Raw genomic sequence first — 18,884 nt, forward strand, 5'->3', positions numbered from 1 at the left:
TGAGATGGATCCTTGTGTCAGGGGTCCCTGCTTCTCCCACTCCCTCTGCTGTTCCCCCTGCTTGTGTGCTTGCATGTGCCCTCTCTCTCTGTCAAATAAATAAATTTTTAAAATCTTTTAAATAAATAAATTTTGTTAGAAGCAATTCATTCCTTCTAATAAGAATTATGTTTGCTAACTTTCCAACAAAAGTTACCATTTTTTTTTCTGTTACTGAAACATTGTTTAACCTGTAACTAGAGACTGCCCAAGACAAAATATTTGGAAGTCAAGTCCAGTGCTCAAATCTTTATTTACTTTCTACTTATTTTCAACAGCAGATTAAAAATAACTGGTTCTGTCTGTTTTTCAGTTTTTAATATCCTTTATTGGAATATTCCTTTTTTTATTTGAACCATAAGACCTGTCTTTATTTACCTATGTTTTGCCTCCTTAAATGTTCCTTACCCAACTTTTGAGGGGGAAGTGGAAGCTTTCCTTATATAACTTCTCTACATGCCCTCTCTGCCATCTTTCTATTTAAAAGAGCAGTGACCCCCCCAACCTATTCTAACCTCCCACAACCCCACATGCAAATTTGTAATCTGGCAGCCACCTTCAATTAGTTTGTTCCTCATCACTCACAGCCAATCTTTCCCCAGATACTCCTGAATCCTATCATCTTAATATGGCTTAAATCCATCATTACTGGGTCTTCCTTTCTATCTTTCCAAGGCTAAATGCAGTCACCACCTAACTGGCTACATCTCTCACTCCAGCCCACTATCAGATCTGTTTCCAAAAATATGACCTATCTGACCACATCCCATCACAGATTCTAAACTTGCAATGCCTTCTTACTGTCTACAGAATGAAATACAGTTTTGTTATAAGCCTTTAGAAAATCAAGCTCTGGCTCCTACCTTTCTCATATCGGCCAAAAGACTTAGACTCAGAAAACGTATCATGAGTAATTTACCAAATATCTCATTTGTTTCCATGAACCTCTCTACATATTATTTTGGAAAAACTGGAAAATTGATCCCATCCTCAATCCCCTACCCCCTTCCTTTATTTCTAAGTATGTTCTGGTACTTTCTGTATTTAGGGGGGAAAATCGTATTAATATAAATAATTACAAAAATAATTTACCAAAAATATTTGAAGTTGAATACTTCCAGGGCAACTCCAAGGATATTCCAGGTTTAATATAGCATATGTGCTCTGTATTCATCATTACCAAAAAAAAAAAAAAAAAAAAAAAAAAAAAATCACATAGATGGATATCCAAACTTAATGAGAAAAAAATCTACTTAGGATAACACAGGTACTACTCCTTTTTGAGGTTAATTGAGTGGTAGTAGGGGCTAAAACTTGCCTATTCAATGAGATAGTTTTGTTTTTTGTTTTTTTTTTTTATAAATTTTTATTTATTTATGATAGTCACAGAGAGAGAGAGAGAGAGAGGCAGAGACACAGGCAGAAGGAGAAGCAGGCTCCATGCACCGGGAGCCCAATGTGGGATTCGATCCTGGGTCTCCAGGATCGCACCCTGGGCCAAAGGCAGGCGCCAAACCGCTGCGCCACCCAGGGATCCCGAGATACTTCTTCAAATAGCCCGTAAGTCAGGTCTCTACGTAGAAAAAAGCAGACCATGCTACATAGAATTTTGATTGACACTTGGTGTTGGTCATAACAAATCTAGTTTTGTTGGTTGGTTAGTTGATTGATGTGATGCATCCAGGCAATCAAAGAGACAGAATGTTTTTCAGTTCTATAGACTGCTTATTCAGAGGAACTTAAGTTGGCCTAAAATGCAACCTGACTTTAAAACTCAAAGATGCAATCATAAAACTGTATGAACTCATTTGTTTAAATCAATATTAGTACTTGTACCAGGTAATTAGTCTCAAAATTTGCTGTGATTTGGCCTACACTTCAAAGGAATCAGCTGGGTGTTTTGTTTTCAACTGGACATCTTGGGGACATTACTTGGATAAATTTTAAATCAAGGTGAGTTTTATTTATCCAACTTTACTGACAATAGAGGTTTTTTTTTATAATATGGGTTTTTTAAAAGATTTTATTTATTTATTTATTTATTTATTTATTTATTTGAGAGACAGAAAGGGGGGGAGGCAGAGAGAGAGAGGGACAAGCAGACTCTGCACTAAGCATGGAGCCCAAATATGGGTCTTGACCTCACAACCCCAAGATCATGACCTGAGCCAAAATGGAATCAGGCGCTTAACCTACTCAGTCACCCAGGCGCCCCAACAACAGAGTAGTTCTTATCTAGAGTCTCTAGATGATAAAACCTGAATACCTTTTAGTCATGGGACATACCTAATTCAAGAAGAGTTGAGTGTCTTCTGCCAAAACCAAGACTGTGTGCAGAAAACTAAGGGAACAGATGAGGAAAGTGTCATGAGACCTCTAATGTCTATACACACCAATTGTAAGGACTCAATTTTCCCAGCATGTACCTCACTTAGGCCAAGCAATTCTCATCAACTTCAAAGGGAGAGATGTGCATCCACAGATCCAAGTTTGCAGTATGCAGGGCTTACTCAGCAGGAATACATACTATAATTTCTGGTACCAGGCTTCATTTCTTTAGTCCAAATCAACTCAGCTGGATTTTGAAGCTTTAGTTCTTGCAAATAATCAACTGTCCCTTAAAATATCAAATCCACTTGGCTTTATTTTACACATCAATCCTCTTGATTACCTAGGGTAAGACATAGCTTGGGTTTGTACATTGATATGCAAGACTTAGAACATATGCTATACTACTATGTAGGGTTATAGTATCAAATTACCAAAATTTTTTCTGGAGGTAATTTTATGCATAGCAAAGGGAGAAGCAGGAGATACAATTTTCCATGTCTGCTGTTCAACAATCTTTTTAAAATATAAATCTGTTTACAAGTACTATTTTTCAGCTTTAATTTGATACTTTACTACCAGGTAAATTATCTTCTAATGTAATTACTTTTATATAATAATTATGATCTTGAAAGTCTACAAAGTGATTAAAGGGCATTTTCTAAAAAATAGATTTCTGGATTTAAATTATGCAATTTTTCTACTTATAGTTTTAGTATTATCTAATTTATTACCATTATTATTACTATTATTAGTTATGAAGTAGTAAGTATAGAGACAACCTTTACAAATACCTGAGACTTTAGGTCTAAAATATTTTTAATCACAGATTTCAAAAGTTGACACAAGTATATGCCCATTATCTTTTTTTTTAGCATTTATTAGTTTTGACTCACTCTAGCATGTTATACACATCAGCACCTGTGCCCATTTAGCAAAGAATTTCAGTACAAATCATTTCTGAATTGAATAGACATCTCTAAGAAGCATTACAATTGTTGCAATATTTTTAGAAACTGAAACAAGGAAATAAACAACTTCAGTAAAAGTGATTTAAATAACAAATAACGTATCTTTATAAACAGCTTATCTCCTTGAGAACAAAGAATAAACAAGGAGACAAGGTTTTTTTTTTTTTTCTTTCCACTATTAAAGCAGATCACAATATGAATGGGTGAAATGTCATGAATAATTGGAGAAAATCACAGAGTAATCTTCGGCAAAAACATCTGATTTATTTAAATTGTCGCTGTTTGTCTTATTAGAACCTTTATTTAACCTTGTTATCCACAATGCAGTATTCAAGCTGATTTATCAAAAATATACTTTGGAACTAACCATATTTTGAAAATTTTGACTTTCTCAGATGTAAGCTATAAACCTCCCATGACAACTGTCTTAGTCGGGACCTAATTAAATGACCTTGCGTTACACTGAAATGCCTGTGAAAACCAATGTTTTGAATCTAAAACACCAGTAAGTAAATCAAGTCTTTGAAAAATTCTGTCAATAGATTTAAGCTCAGATTTCTGGTCAGGAGTATCATCACTACTATATTCCACTCCTAGATTCATCTAGATACAATATTCGTTCAATATCTTCTCACAAACCTAGCCACACACCACCAGTCACTCCTGATAATGGCTCAGGGCCTCCCCTTATGATTTTCTATCCAATGGATAGAATCCAAGGGGTTTTCTAAATAAATCCATTTCCTTATAGACTCCTATACCGATTTCTGGGCTTAGCACCTGTCTAGCTCTGTTCTAAATGCTTTACAAACATTAACTCTTTCAATACTCATAACTACCTTGTGAGGTGGGTACTATTGCTGCTACATGAAGTACATGAAGAAATGGAAGTCTGCTACATGAAGAAATGGAAGCACAGACAAGCATAGTGATTTTTCTAGGATTACACAGCTATAAGGATTTGCCTGCCCATCTCCTTTACCGAGCTTTAAACAAAATTGATTTGCTATTCTCCCTACTTGTGCTCACTCTCACTTGCTCTCTCTCTCTGTCAAATGAATGAATAAAATCTTTAAATATACTTGTGTGTGTGTGTGTATATATATATATATATATATAAATTCTAGTCAAGATATATTTATAATATAAAAACATATCAGGATGGTAATATGTAAATAATGGATAGCAGAGATTAGAAAAGTCAAAGCGGTATGAAGATCTCTAGTCTAACATTAACCAAAACCAAGATATGGCAGAGGGGTGGATGAAAAAGAAGACAAAAAAGATGGCTCATAGTGACAAGTCTAAGTGATTAGAAAAATAATGATAATAATTACAGCAAAAAGGATATAAATATTAAGAGATATTGTTTGAGGGTAAATGGGATGAGACTGATTTTAGACATGTAGAGTTTGACTTAGCCAATAGGACAACAAACAGAAATAGCATATAGGTACCTGAGCGAGTTTATGATATGAAGAGTGGCAAACACTATTGTGATACACCCACTCCAAGCTGAGGTCTTTATAGAATTGAGAGCATTAAACAGCTTAGTGGATCAAGCCCTGGTCCAGCAGGTTTGGTCAAGCTCTCTAAAAAACCCAACCCACAGGTTCTGGACAAATATATTTGTTATGCAGATATGTTTCCAAATGAATAGTTAGAAGAGTTTACTTCTTTCACAAAAACAATTAGGAACCACCCTGGTATGCCTGGGAATCTATGTCCTGGTGGCTAAGGTCTTTTACTAGAATACTGGCACCAACTCACAGAGATTTGGTGGGTCCTCCAAGTCCCAGTAAGAGTTGTGGTACTGTTTGCATCCTGATACCCTTCTTTGATGTGGCATCTCTCAAACTTTTGGTCTCAACAGTCTTCAGTTGCTTAGTGCAGTACTTTATTTGCATCAAACCAGGGAAATGGGGGCAGATTTTTCAAGTCCATTCACTTTTCTACATTCCCACTGCTTACCATCTTACTTCCACCACCATGATCTTTCTAAAGCAAAAATCAAGTCAAATCACTCCTATTTAGTGGTTTCCTTTAGAAAGTCTTTAAATAGTATCTGGAATCATAAACATGGACTGTAATGCCTCCTCATGGCCTTATCCCTCTTGGCCTTAGTCCTTCCTATTCCCTTTTCATCCCAGTAGTACTAAACTGTGTGTAGCTACCTAGCTATGCCATGCTTTTTCTTTCCTCTGGGCCTCTGTATATGTTTATCTCTATCTCCAGAATGTACCTCCCACACACATGCACACCCAAATCACAGGCACCTTGCCTCTCAAACACCAACCCTATGCCTTGGTTTTGTTGCTGCTTCCTTCTGGAATTTTCCTTACTACCCTCAAGACTGGGCTAAGTGGCTCCCATCACACTCCACTGACATGGCTTGTTCATTCTTACATCTCTATGACCAGTCTGAAAGATCCTGGAAGCAAAAACTGTATCCTGTTTACCACCTTCCCTCTTCTCCATGCTCACCCTTCCCCCAGCACCGAGCACATTGGTTTATCGTAGGTTCTCAGTATGTATTTGTCACATGGATGGCCAGAGGACCTAAAAGTCCTAAGAGGGACACATCTGTTCAGCTAAAGAGATCATAGGATTCCACTGGTTCTGGAATCCCCACCCCACCAATTAACGTATCTTGCATTCTTGAGATTCTCTAGATTTTTGCTACTCATTGTGATCTGGAGACCAGCAGCACTGGCATCACCTGGACCTCGTTAGAAATACAAAATCTAAAAAAAAAAAAAAAAAAAAAAAAAAAAAAAAAAAAGAAATACAAAATCTCAGACTTTATCCTGGAACTCCTGGGTCAGAATCTGCATTTTCACATGGTCCCCTGGTGATCTGTACACACATTAATATTTGAGAAACACTGCTTGAGATAACATTGATGGTTCTTTACTCAGAAAGCTGGTAATCCATTTTCTTGAGAGAAGGCATACAAATGCCTGGTTTCCAGTGCTCCTACAGCTGAGGACCTGTTTTTGCCCTGATCCAGGTATAAACCAACTTTGCCTGTCCTTACATGTTTGAAATAAGTCACTATGCACGTCAGGGGCCCTTCTATCTCAAAAGGAATCCCATGACTGTCTTCCCCTCCCCCCACCCTGGAAATCAACCACTCAACTGAAAACAGGAATTGCTCCTTGTCATGGCTGCCTGACTTCTAGATATTGAATCCAATGTTATCAGAAGAGTCTCTCCTCTCCCAGGAATGGGCCTTATATCCCTGATGTCTGAGCAATCCTCAGCCATTGGTTGGGAGCAGCATGTGGGAAATGTGGCCTTGGAGCGAATGTAGTAATAAATTTCAAAGCACAGCAGCTGAGGCCAGAGGTTAATTGTTTCTTTAGGCTGATGATTTGAGAGACACATTCTCATGGCTACCACAAAGAATAAGAAGATATAGGAAAAAAGGAATAATTAGTGGAGAAGAACTTGAAAAAAGCAAGAGAGAGTGGTTCTGATGTTAACACAACCAGCTGGGCACTGCCTGATTTACCAGTCCAGAAGAGGCACTAAATCACAAATACACAAATAACAAAATAGAGAATTGTGTTTTTGGAAGAGGTATTTTGTAAAGGATCTCAGGGTGGGGATTAAGACCCCTCAAAGGGCATGCCTAAAACACAACAGGTAATCACTAACCTGTGGGCTGAGAGTGGTCACCTTACTAGCAGGTTTTCTTTGCTGAGTGGGATATGCAACCTGGGCCTGGCTAGCTCCCGCTCCGCCTCCAGCACTTAGCCTCTTTAAATAAAACTGTAGACAAATATACAAAGAAAATCAGTGTGAAGATGTATCTAGCTCAAGTATAATCCTCCCAGAGATTCCAAACTCTGAGACTAAGAAGCAACCACATGCTGATCTCCTGGACTGCAGAAGTAGAGAAGTTAACCTTTAAGAGGACAGGGACTGTGGGATGTACTACTAGAACAGATTAACGCCATCTCCAAAGCCTGAGTCTCTGACACCAACTCTGTGTGCAACAGTTCAAATCAATCCTGACACTAATTACCTGAAGTTGGCACAGACCCTACAGGTTAAAGGCCTCAGACCCACAAGACTATTCCCACTTCAGACACCAGCCACTAATGCAGTGCCTAAACTATCTACATCTGGGATCCCTGGGTGGTGCAGCGGTTTAGCGCCTGCCTTTGGCCCAGGGCGCGATCCTGGAGACCCGGGATCGAATCCCACGTCAGGCTCCCGGTGCATGGGGCCTGCTTCTCCCTCTGCCTATGTCTCTGCCTCTCTCTCTCACTGTGTGCCTATCATAAAAAAAAAAAAAAAAAAAACTATCTACATCTGCCCAGCCAATTACAGGTTTGGGGGGTTTCATAATCTCCCTCTCAGGTTTAATCATTTGACTCACAGATACCAGGAAAATTATTTGACTAACGTTTGCTGGTTTATCTCTTCCATTGGGCAGAAACAGCCAAATGGAAGAGTTGCATTGGGCAAAGTCCCCAGGTCGGCATGTGTGGAGCTTTTATTTCCCCTCCTGCCTGCCACCTTCCAGGACGTGGGGGGTGGGCTGGAATTTCCCACCCTCTCTCCTCAAGTATTGGTTCTTTCTGGTGACCAGCTCCCAACCAGATGATACCCAGGGGCCCTGCTCTGATTCACTTCATTAACATAAACTCAGGTGTGGTCCAAAGGGGCTGCTTAAGACATTCCTATCACTCAGAAAATTCCAAAGGTTTTAGGAACTCAGTGCTGGAATCCAGAGATAAAAAACAATGTATTTTTTATTATACCAGATAGAGTTACAGATACAGGATTGAAAGAGAAATACAATTCTTATTAGACTTCAAGTATAATAATACAACCATCTCAAATCAGTGAGTAAACAATAGGTTTTTTTTTTTTTAAATAGGTTGTTTGAGGGGATCCCTGGGTGGCCCAGCGGGTTGGCGCCCGCCTTTGGCCCAGGGGGCGATCCTCAAGTCCCGGGATCGAGTCCCACGTTGGGCTCCCCCGCATGGAGCCTGCTTCTCCCTCTACCTGTGTCTCTGCCTCTCTCTCTATGTCTACCATGAATAAATAAATAAAATTTTTAAAAAAAGGTTGTTTGATAAATAGTGTTGCAACAACTAGGCAGTCAAATGGGGGGAATATAGATTCATACTTATGCCAAAAGAAATTCTAGATTAAATTCTGGATCATGTCTCACATTTAGATCTTTCATCCATTTTGAGTTTATCTTTGTGTATGGTGAAAGAGAGTGGTCACAGGCAACACCCTTTTTGAACTCGGCCATAGTAACTTCTTGCAAGATACATCCACGAAGGCAAAAGAAACAAAAGCAAAAATGAACTATTGGGACTTCATCAAGATAAGAAGCTTTTGCACAGCAAAGGATACAGTCAACAAAACTCAAAGACAACCTACAGAATGGGAGAAGATATTTGCAAATGACATATCAGATAAAGGGCTAGTTTCCAAGATCTATAAAGAACTTATTAAACTCAACACCAAAGAAACAAACAATCCAATCATGAAATGGGCAAAAGACATGAACAGAAATCTCACAGAGGAAGACATAGACATGGCCAACATGCATATGAGAAAATGCTCTGCATCACTTGCCATCAGGGAAATACAAATCAAAACTACAATGAGATACCACCTCACACCAGTGAGAATGGGGAAAATTAACAAGGCAGGAAACAACAAATGTTGGAGAGGATGCGGAGAAAAGGGAACCCTCTTACACTGTTGGTGGGAATGTGAACTGGTGCAGCCACCCTGGAAAACTGTGTGGAGGTTCCTCAAACAGTTAAAAATAGACCTGCCCTACGACCCAGCAATTGCACTGTTGGGGATTTACCCCAAAGATACAAATGCAATGAAACGCCGGGACACCTGCACCCCGATGTTTCTAGCAGCAATGGCCACGATAGCCAAACTGTGGAAGGAGCCTCGGTGTCTAACGAAAGATGAATGGATAAAGAAGATGTGGTTTATGTATACAATGGAATATTACTCAGCTATTAGAAATGACAAATACCCACCATTTGCTTCAACGTGGATGGAACTGGAGGGTATTATGCTGAGTGAAGTAAGTCAGTCGGAGAAGGACAAACATTATATGTTCTCATTCATTTGGGGAATATAAATAATAGTGAAAGGGAAAAGAAGGGAAGGGGGAAGAAATGTGTGGGAAATATCAGAAAGGGAGACAGAACGTAAAGACTGCTAACTCTGGGAAACGAACTAGGGGTGGTAGAAGGGGAGGAGGGCGGGGGGTGGGAGTGAATGGGTGACGGGCACTGGGTGTTATTCTGTATGTTAGTAAATTGAACACCAATAAAAAAATAAAAAATAAAAAAAAATAAAATAAAAAAAAATTAAAGAAATAGCCTGGACTCCTAAAAAAAATAAATAAATAAATAAATTCTGGATCAAATCAAAGTGAAAATTCTGGATCAAATATTTTTTTAAAAAACCTATAACTAGTATAGAAAAAAGTGGATTTTTTTAAAGTATTTTTTTTATTTTTTATTTATTTATGATAGTCACAGAGAGAGAGAGAGAGGGGCAGAGACATAGGCAGAGGGAGAAGCAGGCTCCATGCAACGGGAGCCCGATGTGGGATTCGATCCTGGGTCTCCAGAATCGCGCCCTGGGCCAAAGGCAGGCGCCAAACTGCTGCGCCACCCAGGGATCCCAAAAAGTGGATTTTTTTTTAGGAGGAGGGCTTTCTAAGCATGCCTCAAAACTCCGAAGCCATAAAAGAAAAGATTGATAAATTCAACTATATGAATTAAATTACAAAATACATGGTAAAATCCATCATTGGCAGAGTCAAAAGTTAAACTGGGGAAGATATTTGCCATTTATATCATACAAAATGTTTACCTTTTAATATTTAATAAACTCCAACATATCAAGAAAAAGAGCAAGTCAATAGAAAAAATGGGCAAAGAATTTGAATAAATATATCACCAAAAAAATGAAATATGAATGGCTTGTAAACATATGAAAAGATGCCCAACTGTGCTCAGTTGAATAAGAAATACCCAAATAAAGACATCATTTAGATTAGTGAAGGTTAAAAAGTTTGTTAACACTTCATGTTAGTGAAGCTATGGATAAATAGGCACTTTCATACATTGCTGTACAGGATATAAACTGGTTAAACCTGTACAAAGGAAATTTTGCAATATCTCTCATAAATACACATATCCTTTGACCCGGTAATTCCATTTACATAAGTTTATACTATAAATATAATCCTGCATGTGTAATGATAGCATATGCAGGCTATTCATTGCAGCACTATCATAGTGAAAGGTTGACATCCCATATATATTTGCTAATAGGGGGACAAGTTAAATTATGGCACATTATGTAATGGAATACCTCCCTGCAGTACAAATATGAAACTATTTTCAAGATACATTGTTAAGAGAAAGAAGATACAAAAGTGTGTGTATCCTATGATGCCATTTATATACATACATATGTATTTATGCTAGTATACTACTCAAGGGACACAACTCTCATCTCCCATGGTAATACAGGTACACTAACAAATTATTTTTCTAGAGTTAGGACATTTAGGAAAACATAAAATTGCTAATAGATTTCTAACATCCTAGTCTATCCCTAGAATATGCTGGTGCCTTCCCATTTCTGTCCCCACTGCAAATGCCACTCCCTCTTGAGTTACCAGTGTCAACAGCCCAGCTGTATATGCTTCCATACTTTCTCCCATGCACAGACAAAAATATGAACAGATAGATGTACATATCTTTATATATTTTTGTTCTGTTTGTTTACCCAAATCACATTATACTGGAAAGATTTTTCTGTGATCCTCACCAATACACCAGATATTCCTCTTCTAATTCTAATAATTAAACATAGATATATTCTCCATTCTGATGAGACATTGCTCAGACAGAGAAAAACTATAAAGAGGGTCTGTAATCTCATTCAGCCACTAAATTCTCATGTTAATTCTGGTAGCTTATTCTTTTTGGATTTTTCTAGGAATACAATTGTATATCCTGAAAAATAATTTTCCTCCCAAAGCTTATACCAGCTGTATGGTTGCTGTGTTGCTGTATTGCTACCCTCTGTAGTTGCTTCCCACTGCAGGCAATTGTTGCTGCTGCCCAAAGCTGCTGTGTGGCCTCCAAGGAATGAGACAGAAGCTTCCTATGAGACTATCCCATGATTACTTTGTTCAAGTGTCACAGATGACAGCACAATACAGTGGTTCTTGGTCTCTTAGCTCTCATATATTCTAATTCAAAATATCATCTCACAGGGGCCAAAGGCAGGCTGTCCCAAAATGTGCCATCTTGGCATAATATTTTAAATAAAAGTTACTTGGAAAACAGTCTGTGCAAACACACTCAGACCCTCCTCTCTCCCTCTCGAAAGCAAGAAATAAATCTCCCACATGGAAGGTATTGTTACTGTACTAAGAAGTTAAAACAAAACAAAACAAAACACCTTATCATCAGAAAGTCTAGAAAGTCATAGAAAAAAACCTTGTTAATTTTTACTAATCTATTATCCCAGCCCAAATTCTGCTCAGAATTCCTTACTAATTAAATCTCCCAACCTTCTGTTTTCTATGTCCTATCAATTCCTCACAGATTTATTGTCTCATTGTCTAAAAAAATCTAAAAATTGGGTAGCTCCGGTGGCTCAGCAGTTTAGCACCGCCTTCGGCCCAGGGACTGATCCTGGAGACCTGGGATCCAGTCCCACGTGGGGCTCCCAGCACGGAGCCTGCTTCTCCCTCTACCTGTGTCTTTGCCTCTCTCTCTCTCTATCTCTCATTAATAAATAAATTTTTTAAAAAAGTCTAAAAATTGCCTGCTTTGGTCATTTCTTTGGATCTCAATTTCATTATTGGGCCTCCATGAGCATGGAACTAAACTTTGGGGTTTTTTTCTCCCTTTAATCTGTCTTGTATCGATTTGATTCTCCAAACAGCTGGAAGATCTTGACCGGCAGGAGAAAACTATTTTCGTCCCCTACAGTCTATACTCCATTCTTGAGCTCACAGCAGCCAAGTTACCATTTGGTCTCTGGCACCAAGAGGCAGGCTCCACAGGGAGTCCTGTCTCAGCACTTCTTTTGACAATTACCCTTACTCTTTGAAAGAGAGATAGAGGGCTCCTTTGACCACTTTGTCTAAATGAGCTTCACTTAGAATGTTTCATTCTCTATCACATTATCCCAGTTTTATTCTCATAGCACCAATCATATCGGCAGGTATGTCATTTATTGACTTACTACGTCTCCCCAAAATAGGCTACATAGCAGACCTGATGGCTTCAAAGAACTTCCATGTCTTATTTACCCTTAGCGCTCTAGCATCTGCAGTTGAAAAACACCTTACTAGACCTTCAATAAATACTTGAGTCAATGAATGTTGAGTTTTACTAGAAAAGAGTCTATATCGGATTTAAGTGATTTCTTTATTCCAAGTATTCTTTGTGTTCCTATGGATGGTTAACGACCTGGGCAACTCTTCACCTTAAGGGGCTGATTACCTAAATGAGGGTTCTGAAACTGAACATGTTTTTTAAAAAATGCAGATAGAGCTGCAGAACTGTGACATCAACAGAGATACCTTTCTAGGCAGGAATGGAGATTTCTCTCTACCTCCAAGTTCGAAGATGAACTACCATCTGCTTGTTTCTCCCCCCCAGCCCATTTCTTATAAAGGCTTATTTGAGCTTCATTTCAAAAGCTGTAGAATACGTTTACTATTTTTTTTAAAGATTTTATTTATCTATTCATGAAAGACACACAGAGAGGCAGAGACACAGGCCGAGGGAGAAGCAGGCTCCATGCAGGGAGCCCGACTTGTGGGAAATGAGGGAAGAAAGTTGCAGGTTACCCAAACACAGGTTGTCCAAGGCAGGTTTCGGCCCCCTAACCACGAGATTTTTTTTTTTAATCTTTTTTATTTTTTTTAAAGATTTTGTTTATTCATTCATGATAGTCACAGAGAGAGAGAGAGAGAGAGAGAGAGAGAGGCAGAGCGAGAAGCAGGCTCCATGCACCGGGAGCCCGACGTGGGATTCGATCCCGGGTCTCCAGGATCACGCCCTGGGCCAAAGGCAGGCGCCAAACCGCTGCGCCACCCAGGGATCCCCCACGAGATTTTTTTAAAGATTTTATTTATTTATTCATGTGAGACACAGAGAAAGAGAGGCAGAGACACACACAGGCAGAGGGAGAAGCAGGTTCCATGCAGGGAGCCCGACGTGGGACTAGATCCTGGGACTCGATCCCCTGGGTCTCAATCCTGGGTCTGGATCCCCTGGGACTCGATCCTGGGTCTGGATCCTGGGTCTTGATCCCCTGGGTCTGGATCCTGGGTCTCGATCCCCTGGGATTCGATCCTGGGTCTGGGTCCCCTGGGACTCGATCCTGGGTCTCGATCCCCTGGGACTCGATCCCCTGGGACTCGATCTCGGGTCTCGATCCCCTGGGACTCGATCCCGGGTCTGGATCCTGGGTCTCGATCCCCTGGGACTCGATCCTGGGTCTCCGGGGTCACACCCCGGGCCGAAGGCAGACGCTCTCCCGCGGAGCCACGCAGGGGTCCCCTAACCACGAGATTTTCAAGAGCGCAGGGTCCCGATGGCTTGACCTCAGTGCCGTCATGCGGCCTGGCCTTTTGTCCGTGCTGCACTCTCCTACTTTATCTCCTCCTACTCATCAACCCAGACAGGCATAGGGGCAAACGGCCACGAGGATGTCAAGACCCTGGGAGGTATTTGTTAATGGCCCACCTAGAAGGCATCTTCGGCGGTTCCCGGTGGGACGCTGGGCTGGCACGGAGCCGGCGGGAGGTTTGTTTCGATTGCGGGCAAACCCCGCCCCCCGCGCCCAATTCCCCGCTTTTAACTTTCCTTCCCGCGGCCCCCGAGGCCGCGAAGACCAGTTCCGTGGTCCCTCCCACCGCTTCGGGCCGCGGCGGCCGCGAGAAGACAGGAAGGAAGCGCCCACCCCCGGACCCCGAGGTCCCGCCGCACCTCCGCGCTCGCCCGATGCATTGTGGGCGCTGTAGTCCGGCCGGGACCCGTTGGCGACTACAAGTCCCGTGACCGCCGCCTCGCCCGCAGTCCCCCTCCGCGGCCTCAGCGGGGGCTCCAGGGCCCAGGGCGCGGCGTCCCGGCGAGTCAGCTGTTCCTCCCCCGCGGGCTTCGAGAGGCGGAAGCCGGAGACTCGCAGGGAGGAGCTCCGCGCGCGGGGGGAACGCCCGGCCTACGTGCTCGTTCGCCTCGCGACCGCTGTGCGCGAGCCCGGGGTCCCCGCGGCGGGCGGCGGCGGCGGCGGCGGGGGCGGAGGGAGTCCGCGGCGGCGGCGGCTGCAGGAGCGCAATGGCGGAGACCGTGGCGGACACCCGGCGGCTCATCACCAAGCCGCAGAACCTCAACGATGCCTACGGGCCGCCCAGCAACTTCCTCGAGATCGATGTGAGCAACCCGCAGACGGTGGGGGTCGGCCGGGGCCGCTTCACCACCTACGAAATCAGGGTCAAGGTGAGGCCGGCTTTCTCCCCTTCAGAGACCCCCTCCCCTCCCCCCCTCCTCTCTCCCTCCCCTCCCCCCTCCTCTCTCCCTCCCCCTCCATCCCACCTGGGCCGGGAGCCCCGGGCCGTCAGCCTCGTCCGCGGGCGGGCGGGGTCTCGGGTCAGCCCCCCCCCCCCCCCCCGCTGTAGGGCTTGGACGGGGGCTGCACGGAGCGAGCTCAGCTCAGCGCTGCTCCTTGGAGAAGGTGCTCGAAGAAGAGGGCGTGGGTTGAGCGCCGCTTGGCCCCGAGCAGCTGATCTGGGAATGACATTTGAGTTGGAAAGGTGCAGATCTTTCGAGAACACGGTGCTCCCTCGGGAGGGGGAGCTAGACGTGCCTGAGACGGGGGCGGGGGCGGGGAGGGGGGGGAAGGTGGTTTGCACCAAGTTTTCCCAGTTTTCTTAACCCTGGAGACTTTCCCCCAGGGGTGGCCAGAGCCGAGCTGGTGGGTCGCTGCAGGCCCCCCTTCCCCAAGCTGCCAAACTAACCCAGCTTTGTACGCTTTTCGGAGCAAAAAAAAAAAAAAAAAAAAAAAAATCTAATGGGTGTTGAAAAGGCTGACGGATTCGGCAGGGCCCAACCTGCGGAGGACCACAGGGCGACCTTAGCCTTCTGGGCCACCGTGGGTGCTGGAGGGCCGAGGCGTGGCGAGTCGTGGTCTCCCTCACCGTGCAGAACTGCAGCTGCTGTAAGAAAGCCTATTATTCACTTAGGGATCTTGCTCTCTTAATTTCGAGGTGTTCACTTGACTGAATGGAGGAAATCAGCTGAAGGAGAAGCACACTTATGATTTCATAACTAGTATTTGATGGCAATAAGTAATTCAGATGATTTGGAAGATGCTAATTGAGGCTAGAGCTTCACTTTCACTGTAGTTCGGGATTGAAGAACTTTCTCTCACCTAGGGAGGTATCTTTAAAAATCATAGCAAATGAACCCAGCTGTCAAAAAACAACAAATTGTTCTACTACCAAAAATTAAGTATAATAAGTTTCACTTTGCAGTAACTGAGATTTACATAACAGGTGATTATTAATATTTAAGCCGAGTACTATTGCTCATTGCCTTGTGCACTTTCTGTGCGTGCGGTTAAAAAACAACCTATGATTTAGCATCTTAACCGTTTTTTACTGTGCACTCGTGTTAAGTATATCCCTATCGTGAAATCTGTGCACTTAAAAAATTTGTCATGTATCGCCAAAAATAATTTTAATAATCGGACTTCAAGATGTGAAACTAAAGTTTAATGCTACACGTCACCCTGGTGTCCCTATGGATGTGTAAAATGTGAGCCGTAAGCAATGCTGTAATAGTGAAATTGCAAAATCCAGGCTCCAGTATACTTAAGGAAGTACTTTACCACATAAGCTTAGTGAAAAAGTAAGCCCCCCCCCCTTTTTTTTTTTACTTTTGGAATGATTTTGAAATATATGTTCACTAAAAAATTCACAAAAAACAACTTCCTTTTATTCACCACTATGTTTTCTTTTATTTCTTGTGCTAAAACAGAACTTGGTATTCCTGTTTCTAAACTTCCATGGCTAGTACTTCCTGTCATACAACTGAAGCAAAATCTCCTGCCTACACTTCCTCCATTTAATAACTTTGTGTTTATCTTGCTGAGTGCATTGCATTAAATGCAGTCGTGTGATTTAATTATTTAAAAAATACATCTGATACTTTATTACTGAATAGCTGATGGGACACTTTAAAAATAGTGCTTATGGTGTGCTCTACATTTTTAAGAATAATTCCTTTTAAAAGTGGTAAGTTATGGAATTAGCAAAGAATGCACCCACATTGGTTGTATTATATAAACCAGTTTTTTTCTATATTAATGATGTTTATAGTCATAAATGCAGGTATCCTAAAAAAGTGTAATTGAGTTTTTAATGCATATGAAATGCCATTGGGGTTTTTCTTAATATGTAATGTGTTTGTTAATTTAAAATTCAGGACACCGTATAGTAAGACAATATATCTTATTTAAGCAGCATATGATTTTTGAGAGTAGTTACAATCTTGTGTTAAGGTAAAATAGGCCAGCAAGATGAATAGGTAAGTCATTTTGTAATTTTACTTATTACTACTTTTCTAAGCTGTTGCTGCTCTCCCTCCTATCGCCTGCCTTTTGCTATTGAATTGCCATGTGGAGTTTAGGCCCTTAAACTATCTTACAGTTGCTATGTAATTCTGGTCTTGAGAAAAATGTTCAATTTTATAGGATCTGATTGAAATTACTCTAATTCACAGAGTAATTTTATCTAGATAGTGGCACTTTAGAATGCAAGTTTCCCAATCTCCATTTATCTTTTGGTTTGAAGATAGTGTTTAAGACTATTAGGATCACTTGATTAGTATCTCTGGGCTTTTGAAAATAATTGGTACAGGGTTAATGTTTTTAAAAATTGTTCTAATGGGTAGGTACCGCAGAGAGCACCATATATGATGAAAGGTTTAGGAGAGCTCAGGGTCTAGAATTATTTTGGCATATTAAAAAGAAGTTTAAAGGGGAAATTCAGTCACTGTTTATGAAGTTTATACTATAATGTAACCTTAATTTTCTGGGGATTGTAAATTAGTTAAGATCTGTTGTAACTAGAGACAGTTATTTCAAACAGGAGTGAAGTTAAGGATCTTTTTTGAGCTGAGTTCAATGAATAGATTTATCATTTATAAGCAGAGTAAAGTACACAGTCTAAGCTCCCACAGCATTCCCTCTGTAAAATAGATAGGGTAACAGTAGCACCTACCTCATAGGACTAAATGAGATAATGGACATAAGTCTCTTTAGTATTCACTGGTATATACTAAGCTTTTAAAAGTTACTTCTTTCGAAATGCAGATATGTTCTAATTTTGAAGGCAGTGATCAACTAACTACATTTTCTGTGTTACCGTGCAGTTGAGTTACTAAAATTGTTAGATCTGGAATGGAAGTATACTTTCATCGAGGCAGATACAGTATAAAAGAAGCCATCTTGTTTAGTATTTAACCCAGTAGCTTTTTTGTTTTAAATTTGTATTTTGTATAACTCCATGTAGAAAGTTCTGATGCCATTTGGAAGGTGGTAAATTTCATACTAAGTCCAAAAATAATTAATAGAATTTATATTTTAAGGTAGCATATTTCCTGTGATTATAGTAGTAGTTTTTCCAGTTTTATTGAGATGTGATTGATACATAATGGTTTTTTTTTTTTTTTTTTTTTTTTGAGATTTTAGTTCTATATTCATGAGAGAGTGGGGCAGGGGACGGAGGGAGAGGCAGGCTTCCCACAGAGCAGGGAGCCCCATGTAGTACTCTATCTCAGGACTCTGGGATCATGACCCCAGCTGAAGGCAGAAACTCAACTGATGGAGCCACTCAGGCGCCCCTATATATGATGTCTTAAGGTGTATATAGCGTAGTGATATATGCTGTGAAATGATTACCAAAATAAGATTAGCTAATACTCAACTCCTCGCATAGTTATGGAAGTAGCCTTTTATTTATTTTTTTAAAGGTTTTAATCTTTTTTTTTTTTAATTTTTATTTATGATAGTCACACAGAGAGAGAGAGGCAGAGACATAGGCAGAGGGAGAAGCAGGCTCCATGCACCGGGAGCCTGACGTGGGATTTGATCCCGGGTCTCCAGGATCGCGCCCTGGGCCAAAGGCAGGCGCTAAACCTCTGCGCCACCCAGGGATCCCTGGAAGTAGCCTTTTAAAACTGAGGCTTATTAAAACATAAAACTGAATACTAAAGTTTGATAAACTTTCTTTTTAAAGATTTTATTGATTTGATAGAGAGAACACAAGCAGGGGGAGGGGGAATGGCAGAGGGAGAAAGAAGAGGGAGAAGCAGACTCCCCACCGAGCAGGGAACCTGACACAGGGCTCAATATCAGGACCCTGAGATCATGGCCAGAGCTGAAGGCAGTTGCTTAACCAACTGAGCCATCAGGCACCCCAATAAACAATTTTTTAAAAAGATTTTA

General features: G+C 41.3%; 1 protein-coding gene across 1 annotated transcript in view; it reads left to right on the forward strand.

The window, feature by feature from the left end:
* Window positions 1-14,460: 14,460 nt before the first annotated feature.
* SNX3 (sorting nexin 3) overlaps window positions 14,461-18,884 on the forward strand; it is a 42,264-nt gene continuing 37,840 nt past the window's right edge. The window contains exon 1 of the mRNA XM_077902865.1: window positions 14,461-14,875. Within this exon, the coding sequence (XP_077758991.1) occupies window positions 14,714-14,875 (162 nt within the window). The 5' untranslated portion in view covers window positions 14,461-14,713. The remainder of the gene's footprint in view (window positions 14,876-18,884) is intronic.

The sequence above is a fragment of the Canis aureus genome, chromosome 7 (genome assembly GCF_053574225.1).
Source record: "Canis aureus isolate CA01 chromosome 7, VMU_Caureus_v.1.0, whole genome shotgun sequence".
NCBI classification, from domain to species: domain Eukaryota; kingdom Metazoa; phylum Chordata; class Mammalia; order Carnivora; family Canidae; genus Canis; species Canis aureus.